The sequence below is a fragment of the Branchiostoma lanceolatum genome, chromosome 9 (assembly GCF_035083965.1).
Source record: "Branchiostoma lanceolatum isolate klBraLanc5 chromosome 9, klBraLanc5.hap2, whole genome shotgun sequence".
In the NCBI taxonomy this organism is placed as follows: Eukaryota; Metazoa; Chordata; class Leptocardii; order Amphioxiformes; family Branchiostomatidae; genus Branchiostoma; species Branchiostoma lanceolatum.
In genome coordinates, this window is record NC_089730.1 from 18,584,462 (window position 1) to 18,595,198 (window position 10,737).

The 10,737-nt window shown below is 42.9% G+C and overlaps 1 protein-coding gene across 3 annotated transcripts; it reads left to right on the forward strand.

Annotated features, from left to right (window-relative positions):
- Positions 1 to 35: 35 nt before the first annotated feature.
- On the forward strand, positions 36 to 5,903 carry LOC136441780 (E3 ubiquitin-protein ligase MARCHF7-like). Of its 3 annotated transcripts, none has more exons than XM_066438258.1 (5): positions 36 to 258; positions 3,333 to 4,303; positions 4,622 to 4,876; positions 5,237 to 5,485; positions 5,790 to 5,903. In XM_066438258.1, exons 1-4 carry the CDS (start codon positions 214 to 216, stop codon positions 5,436 to 5,438), a joined length of 1,473 nt encoding a protein of 490 aa, XP_066294355.1. In that variant the 5' UTR covers positions 36 to 213; the 3' UTR covers positions 5,439 to 5,485; positions 5,790 to 5,903. The 3 variants fall into 3 exon arrangements, with proteins under 3 accessions (XP_066294355.1, XP_066294353.1, XP_066294354.1); XM_066438256.1 differs by lacking the exon at positions 36 to 258 and adding an exon at positions 1,165 to 1,484; XM_066438257.1 differs by lacking the exons at positions 36 to 258; positions 5,790 to 5,903 and adding exons at positions 1,165 to 1,484; positions 5,698 to 5,718.
- Positions 5,904 to 10,737: the final 4,834 nt, after the last annotated feature.

A 10,737-nucleotide genomic window follows, 5' to 3' on the forward strand; every position in this document is an offset into this window, starting at 1 on the left:
TCACATGACGTCATAATTAAATGCAAGAATGTCTTTGTAAGTACATGTAGCAGTTGCTAAAAGACGAAATATCTTGAAGATTTGCATTTCTACACTTTGTGGAACAACGCTCATGACATGAGAAGACACCGTTTCAAGTTGTCCTGAATGAACGCCTGCAGTCCTAATACATCTCAGTAGGCGGCGCTGGGTACTGACAGGTGGTTTTCCAAGATGTTCTCGGCTGCCGTTAGCGAGATGGCGAAGTTGTTTTTCACGGTAAGGAAATGTTATCCCAAAAGTTATAGCTGCCTCTACAACCAAAAAAGCGGCGGCGATGACACTTGATACAATGTATTTATTTTCACACATGGTGCCTCTAAAACTCCTGCCGAAACCAAATAATGGGGAGACCATCTGGTGGTGACAGAGATAATGGTCCCTATTGACCAGGCGATCTTTATTCTTCATTGGTTCCTAGGTAACGTTACTACGTAGTCAACATCTGATGATGATGTCAGCGCTGCATTTGAGTCTCTGCATGTTTTCAACTTATACTTTACGTGTTGAGATCATGTTTCAACGCAACGTTACCTTAGATGGGGATAATACTAGTAATAGACTGCCAACCAACCTGCTGTGAAAAAGCTTATCACTACGGCGCTAACCCATGTCATAGTGTGTCCCTTCTCTTGTTCCACGGCCGGCAAATGTCACACGAGCAGAATGACTTTTAATCTAATTTGACTACTGTGACAAAGGTGTTTTCAACACCATTGTGAAATGTTAGCGATTTTCATCTAGACCGTCTCACTTTACCTTTTTACCCTCATTTCTGTGCTATAAAGCATCATATACTCACACGAGTTGTAAGATATGCCTATTTGTGACCCAAACGTAATTCTGCCTAGTATTCTGGACCTTAGACGTACTTTTGTGTCGGTGAACATGGATGTAGAACATCAACAGGCGACACTTTCAACTTCGTGTACGGCTCGTTACCATAGCAACGACTGAAGCTATAGCGGCAGCTGCAATTTGTAATCGGAGAGGGGTGATGTCACAAATGTTTTGATTATCTACGTCGATTCTTCAATTATTGCGCATCATTGTGAGCATTTGATTGCATTTGGTTCAGTGAAAATGGATCTTCGGGCAGAAATATGACACTCACCCCCACATGACTGTCCGCAATGGAACAGTCCCAAACAATCATGGCGGACGCGGGTTAGTAAAAGTACCATGGTCCGATATACGAGTAAACAAGAAGAAATGTCCTAGAAAAGCCTCTTTGGTTGGATCCGAGCGGAAAATGGTACGATAGAGACGATCTAGAAGTCTTGAAGGTTCGCTGCACGGGTTGTCAGGGCGCCATGGACCGGCGGCAGGCGGCTACTCCGGCGCACAGGGCCCGGCTGCGGCGGCTTGTGGGCTCGGACGAGGTGCGCGTCACGGACCGGGAGTTCATGTCCAACTTACAGCGGAAACTGGAGCAGGAACGGGAGGTACGCGGGCTCTTGGTGGTCTCCAATCCTTCTAGCTTATATCTACCCCATTTCCTCAACTCTTAACGTCTGTTTGTGCCTTGCTTCGCCCGGGGAAGGTCGCAGGCTTCGCCCCTCCCCTTTTCTCTTTCTTGCAGATAGAACTCAAGTGCTTGTTGTTGAGTGGCATGCATTCTCTGCAACACTGAATACTAGATTGCTGAAATAACAACTTATGCAACCTTGCAATGTTCACATAAATATCTTCTTTAATACAGTTTCACTATCTGACGTCTGAAAATATCTTCAACTGATATGATAAGGTTTTTTTATTGGATGTTATGAGATGTTAAAAGTTCTGATTTTGCTGCATCATGGCCACATGACGCAACCTCGCTCCATGCGGATACTGCAGGTATCCATGGTAACCTGGCCTACTTCAGATGACTTCACACTAATACTAGCAGCTCTCTCCAGCAGTATATATAGTAGCAGCTTGCTGTTAAAAAGAGAAACAGCCAAAAATGTCTTGTTTCTGGCAACTTGCTAGGTCTCAGTTAGCCTGAACTATATTGTAGCTAGTAACCCTTTTGTAGACATCTGGCTTAAGTTACATATTCTCCTGCAAAGCTTCCCTACCAACATAGAAACAGATCACAATGGAGCTGATTTCGGAGCCTTATCCGACAATACAACAGAGATAACCTGAAACTGGGGTTTTGACATTCGTCTTGTTTGAGAAAAGTCGAAAAGTCCTTCAGAAAACGAGCCAGGATTGCCTGGACAACAAACATATCGAATTACCAGGTAAACATTGGCACACCTGCCGATGTTTCTGTACGAGTAAAGAAAAAATACACCAAAAGTGATCAATATTATGGTGGTAACAGCCTTTCAACTACAAATAATGAAGTACAGCATGTATGCATAATTCTGCAAAGCCTTAATGTTAAATGTGTACACAGTTGAAGTATAAACAGACTGGTTTATTAGGGAAAGTATCCAGTAGTTTGGCTACGTGCCAAAGTACACACCCCCTACGTACTTAGCGACTGCCCAGGTGTTAGCTCACCTGGATTGAAAGGACACATTTCCTGATCATAATGTGGGGAAAGTTGCCAGTTGTATTGACAGGCAGATTTCTTAATCAATTAAATAATAATTGTCAGGAAACATTATTTTGTTCTCTGGATCCCTTTCTTTGCAATTGGTACATGGCAAGTCATAGAAATGAAATTTTCCTAAGAATTTAACCTGGAATTTTAGCCAGAGGGAGACAATCAGCTGATTGAAAGTATTTTTTGTCAAATTGCCCCAAGCAGTCATTATCTTGTTTTCTTTTGCCTTTAATTGAGTTGCAGGAACTAAAAATAGCAAATGGTCTATCAAACGATCTTATTGTAAACAATTACATGAAAAAAATTATGTTCTTTAAAAGAGCCCCTGAACCATCTAACTTAAAGACTAAGAGCTGTTTGTACCTGTTGTTACATCAGAGTGACTCAGCATCAATTAGCTCCCCTGGTTGATAAAGAATGTCATATCTTTATGGCCTCTTCTGTTGTAAAAACAGAGAACTGAGTAGTGGACATTTTATTCTATCATGTCAGCAACTTTGATGATGACAATGCCAGTGACAATCACTATGATACATGTACTAGTAGCGCATTTGTACATATACAATCATAGGACTGGCTTCATGTGCCAACACCATTAATTTACTCATATATGAAACTGGTTAGGAGGTCATACTAAAAGGGTAAATACATCTGCCTAATGCAGGGTATGAAATACAGCACTGTACTTTATCATGCCAGGAACTTTGATCAGATGACAATGCCTGTAACAATCACTTTTCTTTTATCACAGATGAGGATGAGGAGACAAGAACAAGCTCGTGCAAAGTCAGAACTGGAGCGACAGAGAAGGGCGCGAAACTGGCACCCACCACCACAGCCACCCCCGCCGCCTGCACGCGCCGCGTCTGAGGAGGGTGACACCAGGCCGGCGCAGGCCAGGAGACCTAAAGTCAACCTGTCGCTCGACACGGCTGGTATTACACCACGGGAAAGGCCGTCAGACAATGGAGACAGCGGTAATGTTAACGTTAGTACGACCAACACAGGAAGAACCCAGTACAGGTGGGAGGAAAGAGGTGCAAGGCCAAAGCGAAGGACTCCAAGCGTGAGGGAAATCGAGGAGCCGTATTCGGCCCGACCGCGCCGAACCTCCCAGTCAGAAAACAGGAACCTGTCGGTTCGTAGGCCCGCGGGAACAAGCCAGGAGACGGCGTCGCAGAGAGTGATCAGCAGCACATCTCCCAGAAGGACGATAGTTCTGCGGGAGTCGGCTGACGCGTCTGCACGAAGACCGCGCGTGGATTCCCAGGGCGATGCGAGAAGCGAGTCTGACAACAGGAGAGGTGTGGGCACCCATGACCAGCAGCAGGAGGAGGACAGGCTGCTGGACAGACCACAGTCTCCACAGAGAACTGTCTTCTTCAGGAGCCAAAACACGGCTCCAAGACGCACGTCAAGAATGCTGGAGACAGACTCCATATCTTCCAGACAGGCCCAGGCTTCCTTGAACACTGCAGTGTCTAGAGCAAGAGGGGACACTGAGTCCCTCCCCAATGTTAGTAATGGTGCGTCCCCCAGAAGACTGGTAACACAAGGGTCGTTGTCTGCCCTAACAGAACGTGTCAATGCTGTAAATTCTGGAGTGGTGTCAAGAAGAACTCCTGTGAAGTCAAGGGAAATAGCTAGAGACAATGCTGCAGTACCTATAGCAGAGGCAGGGGGAGCTGGGGTGCAGGCAACACATGCACAAACTATAGAAAGGTGACTAAACAGTCGTTATATTCTAATCATAATATGTTTTGCACAAATATTTGGCAAAACTGTTCTTATTATGTAGCCTTTGTACCTGAGGCCTTTGAGTTTGAATTTGAAGTTATGGCCATGTCATGATTGTTTGGTTTGTAGAATGGTTTTGTCTGATACATGCTGTTGCGCTATTTAAAAGATAATACAAAATGTTACAAACTTTTCTGTATTATATTCATACAACTTAAGTTAGAAGGAAAATGAAAAGTAGTCTTATGCATATCATATTCTACCTGGACATGTACAGTTTAACATGTTTTTGTTCCATTTCAGAGCCAATCATGGAGTCTCGACCAGCGTCATTGCTGCTACAGCGCCTGTCCCATCCCCACGCTCCGTCCTAGGTGTCACTACTGCCACCCCCCGTTCCTCTTCCCCCCCTCCCAAACCCCCCTCAGTCCACTCCCTCAGTAGCCATGGTAACGATGACGAGGAGGATGATGGTCCATCCTGTAGGATCTGTCAGATGACAGAGGAGACGGTTGACAACAAGCTGATCGAGCCGTGTGGATGTGCGGGCAGTCTCAGGTAGGCCGATTTAAACCTGTTGACTTTTAGAAGGTACTAGTACTAATGGAAGTCCCTGTAGCTCAACTGGTAGCAGCCTCACAGTTGAGCTCCTGGTTCAAATTAGTTGTTTAAATGGCCTATGGCCACAGCCTGGGTTCACTAAAAAAAGAATGAATGAGAAACCAGGGATTGCTCTTATTGAGCAATTAAGATTTATACATATATATATGAGAATGATTTTTCGTGTGTTATATACTAGTAGACATCATTTTCTCAATGCAAAGACTGTAAACCCATATGGCACACTTTTCTAAATCAAACTTCATGAGTTTGAGTGTTACTGTAGCTGATCTCCATGGTTGATCGTCCATGTTGCAGGTACATCCATAAGGAGTGTCTGAAGCGGTGGATGGAGACACGACACAGGCAGGGACACAACGCACGCATCTGTGAGCTGTGCCACAAGGCTGTCACTATAGATGTGGGGGCTGACCTTAGGGGGCCAGACCCCAGGCTTAGACTGGAGGTATGTTGTACTGTAATGTGTGTTATATACTGTGCCACAAGGCTGTTACTATAGATGTGGGGGCTGACCTGAGGGGGCCAGACCCCAGGCTTAGACTGGAGGTATGTTGTACTGTACATGTGTGTTGTATTAACTGTGTGGCTTAGACAGGTTTTGTGTTGTACTGTGTGTGTTATAACACACCTAGATATGAGTATGTGTGTTGGGTTACAACACTTAAGGAACATCCTGATGTTAGTGATTGTTAATGTGAATCTGTCTACTACAAGTGCATTGTGTACTTGCAATCATGTTCCCTATATCAAATATACAGCAGGCTGAGAGAAACATGATGTATAATTGTTAATGTGTCATAATCAAGTATCACGATAGTTTGATAACATGTCCATTATATCCCATATACAGCAGGCTGAGAGAAACATGATGCAGTCAGGCCTGTACATCCTGATGCTGCTTCAGCTGTGTGAGCGCAGACTGAGTCAGCTGGTGGACATGATGGAGAACCCACCCCCTCCTGGAGGGGCACAGGTACACAGAAACCTTACTGTATCGGAGGACTAACTTCTAAAGGTGTTGTGAATAAGTGCCGTTCTTCCGCCTTGTGGTATAGCTAGCTACAAAGAAGAGCTTCAAACATGTGTGTTCTCCTGCAGAGTTGCTTGCCTTTGGTTGCCTTGTAACCACACAGAAACCTTACTTTATATATATTAGGCTAACTTGTGAAGGTGTTGATAACAAGTGCCATTCTTCCTTGTGGTATAGCTTGCTACAAAGAATAGCTTCAAGCATCTGTGTTTTTTCCTGCAGGCTGCTGCTGCTGCGGCTGCTGCTGCGGGTGCTGCAGGCGCCATGGGGGTCGAGCATCCGCTGGCCATGGAGCAGCGCCAGTACATGATGGACAGGCTGATGCAGCTCAGACACGGTAGGTGATAGGTCACTTGCAGATGGGTCATAGGTCACTTATAGCTCAGACTTGGTAGGTCATAGGTCACTTATAGGTCAGACATGGTAGGTCATAGGTCACTTAAACATGGGTCATATGTTACTTACAGCTCTGACATGGTAGGTTATCGGTCATTTACAGCCAAGGCACATAAGGTCATAGGTCACTTACAGCTCACATCGTAAGTTATAGGTCATTTACAGCTCAGACATGATAGGTCATAGGTCATTTACAGCTCAGGTATGGTAGGTCATAGGTCACAGCTTAGACATGGTAGGTCATAGGTCACAGCCTCTTGTCACACATAACACATTATTTGATTGCTGGCGATGACACTCAAGTAAATATAATGTTAGAGATGAAATCATATATAAACCCAAAGCTGTTGCAAGAGCTGGAAAAGATTAACACCTTTTGGACCTGATGATTTTTCCTCTTCCCCCAGGCATCGCCCTGCTGACTGCCATGGAGGTGAACGACAGCAGCGACGAGGAGGACAACGATAGCTATATGTCGCGCAACGACGTCCGCCGGATGGGCGAGGCGCTCGCACGGGAACGCTCGCAGCCACGCGACAGGGGCAGGAGGGGCGGGGCAGGGCGGGGTGGCGCTGGGTTGTCATAGCAACTGTTTTCACGGTTACTGTAGAACACATGACTGGTTCATCAACATTCAGAGAATATACCATTCAGAGTAACTTAAAAGAAACACACAAAAGGAAAGAGTATATTGATTATTGTATATTTACTTACAGTCACTATTTACTGATGAGTTGTGTCTCACATTACTGCCCAGAGTATATATCATTCAGAGTAACTGTTGTCATGGTGATATTGCGTCTTATAACAGTGTTTCAATGAGTGAAGGCGAGACTCCGTCCATGTAACTTCTTGCCAGAAGTTGGAGAAGTGTGTATGCAAAAGGTATATTATTTTGTTGGATGATATAAAAGCTATGAAAAGTATTTTGCTGGTATCATTTCCTGTGTCCTTCTCAACTGTGATGGGAGCTGAGACACTGCTTATAGAAGCATCGCAGAGAAATATAATGTGTGTGATATTTCCATAGCAAATCGATATGATTATAACTAAGTCTTGAAATACGGTGACACTGTACTACTAATAGAGGAAAGGTTTACTTGTCTTGTACGTACAAATCTATGATACGTCAGAAGGTTCTCTCGGAGGTGTCAGCACAGTACAGAGGTGCACAAGACTTAGCGTTGACTAATGTGTATGTGTAAGGGAGGGGTGCAGAGAAGACAACAATCTTGCGATCGGTGGAATTTCCTTCAACTTCCAGGTGTAGTCTTCCATTTTTGTATCTGGTTTGATCCTCAAGTGTGAGACAATTATAGGAACTTTCCAATCCGATGTTTGATGCCCTTGTGGTCACAATTTCAATTTGTTCTTTTATGTATGTCTTCTATGTTTGTTAGGAATTTATATTACTGAATAGTATGTTTGTGAATATTAGTCATCCAGGAAACTGAATGAAATTGTGATTCAATCTATACCACTGGATTATAGTATCAAATTATCAGTAAAATACAGAGCTTTTAACTGTACAACAACATTTTAGCCAACATGGAAATATGTGATGACATCTAGCAACCTGTGAAATCCGTCCAAGCCTCGAAAATAGCATAAAATTTCAGCCTTAAAAGTGTTTGATATCAGAAACGGATATCTTTTGAATAAATATACTGTTGTATACTCTAACTTTGGCTCTTTCTCTGTTTTCTTCAAAGTCCCTTGCTTTCAAATGCGAAGTGCTTTTTGAAGCTCTCTTTGGAATTAGCCTCATATGAAGTGGTAGTAGTTAAGTTACCTTACTAATTTGGTCAAGCTCCCACTCGAACTAAGCCAGAAGCTTAGCAACCTCCGCTGCACCATGTCCTCCATTAGAAACTTGAGTCAGGTAGGAGTTGGCTCTTATTGGCCTTTGGTCGTCCTTGGCTTCTTCTGCCTTTTGTAGGTTCCCAAAGGGCTGACCTAGATGCTATATGGATGTCTGATGCAATGAGCTGCCAGTTTCATTCTACCAGCCCATATTTTATCGGTACTGGTGGCATATCTTAATACAACTGCTCGTTATGGAGCTTTTTGTTCCCAGTGGTAGTACAGTGTGCCTTACAATGAAGTAAAAGTTGTATTAAAGAAAAACAGTATTACCAGGTTGCTAACTGGTAGGTGTTTCTTGCCTTTTTTCGGGGAAAGAAATGCTTGGTCAGCAGTTCCAAAGTCTGTGGAAGCTTGTCATTTCGTGCATCTAGGTACCACGCAGGGCACTAGGTGTAAAAAAAAAAAGTTTGTACCAAGTGTGCGTTTATCCTAAAGCAGTTATTGAGTGTGTGAAAAACAGTAAAATCGCACCGTGCCAACAATCGTTAAACCTTATATATTACTAGACATATTACTAGTATCAATAAACTATTCGCCATCATCATAAAGATTTCCCAGTGTCTCATAAATATCAGCAACGCCCGGTCAGCCGGTTTTATCCCACCCTGGTGTTGATGGATTGTTATGTATGCTGTCCGTAAGCCTGCAGTCCATCATATAACCCAAGGGAACGGCCTGATTTGCTGAGAAATGATCTTGTCGTGTGGTGTTCAAGGCTGCCAAGATTACCTCCATGACAGGGATTTGATTCTGAATTGTGTTTAAGACTGTAGCGAAGGCCGGCCCGCACCAGTGAATAATTGTGAAGTCAATCATTTACACGTACTAGTGAGCACCTCTGCATATAAGGACCACCTAACCACTGTGGCCTCTTTTACTGGTCTCGTAGATTCTTTTTCCCATGACAAGCGTCATGAATTCTGTTTATAGTTGCCACCTCTCTACCGTAACAGTGTTCTTCAAGTCCAATTGACTTCACAATAGACAGGTTTCGCCGTATCAAGATATTAGGATTTTTCAATAACATAAATGTATTTCCCTTGAGGGCACTGCAGGGGCACAAGTAAGATTAAATATGATTGTACCCATCATATCAAAGGTGCTCATGAACACCGATGTAATCCAACCTTGTTTACGGTGTACTTCTAAAGGATAAGTTGGGCTGGCAAGACGAAATAGGGAGGTTTAAGGTAAAAAGTGTTCAAACTAGATCTAGAGTTCCAAGACCTCATACCTTTGCCAATACACTACATTGTACTTTCATAGAAGTGTCGCAGTGGTATTTAAAGCATTTCTACTTTGATTATGTTTGTAAGACCATAATTTGCATAGTGAATGTCTAAAATGTTTGCTTTGACCTGCTTTCCTCACGTCATGAGTCGTGACTCTAGTCATTTAAAGTCATTATTGCACCAATATCTCATTTATCATGCAAATTATGCATTTGCATAATTGGTTTCTTGATGATTGGTATCCTGATAGTCCTCTCTTCTACCATTACATATTTAGCATGTCTGTAAGTCCCAACATGGAATGCAGCTGAATTATAGGTTTTCCTCATCAGTTATGTAAATCAGGTTCCAATTTGGAAAAAAAATGTATCTCATTATGTTATCATCAACTAATTTAGCTAGCTTCATCTCTTATGATACCACTAAATAATAAGAATACGTCAGCCCCCTCTTGAGTTATCTATCCTCTTTCAAAAGTCTCCAAAATGTCAACTGTGATTCTGAAAAAGCTGCTAGGGGTCCCAACCCCACCTGTACAGCCCCACATAGTCCTTCACCTTTCTAGATTTAGAAGTAGTGACTCGCAGTTTGTTCCTGACTGACTACAAAGTACAGCAAAAAGTCAGACTCACTCTGTGAGGTTTTCACATAGCATTAGGCCATATTTTATTTCAACCTACATATGATACAGGTGCAGGTTTCGTGTTGTGTCTACCATCTAAATAAAAATGAACTATGAAACAAACGTTCTGTCAAAATCATCATTTTCTGCATTATTACTTAGCTCCTTACTAGGATATTCATTGTCTTCATCACGAATTCAACAATCATTTGGACAGTCATAGTTAAAATGTATAAATACAGTATAGCACTAAAATCTATATACGCATCAAAATCAACATCACAGTTATAGTAATCACAGTTCGAGTAAGCACAGTTCCCTATCTAAGAGACATACTATTGCGGTAGCGAGTCTGTGAAAATGCCGTCAAGTTTTGACTAATCCGGGTTTGCCACCAACTGACTTCACCCCGGAAATGGGAATCAGTGTCTGAAGGGAGAAGATTGCCAGAGGTAACATTTCACAGTGATTGATCTACCACCGTCCTTTCAAATCACATACACAATGATATTCAAATCTTTACCATTAAGATTAAGAACAATTATGCTTTTCTTTGTGAACACAAACACTCCAGCTCCAAATGAGGGTGTGTTGGAATCCTTAAAATGTACAGAGTACTTAAGGTTTACACTAAGTAACAATATATGCTATA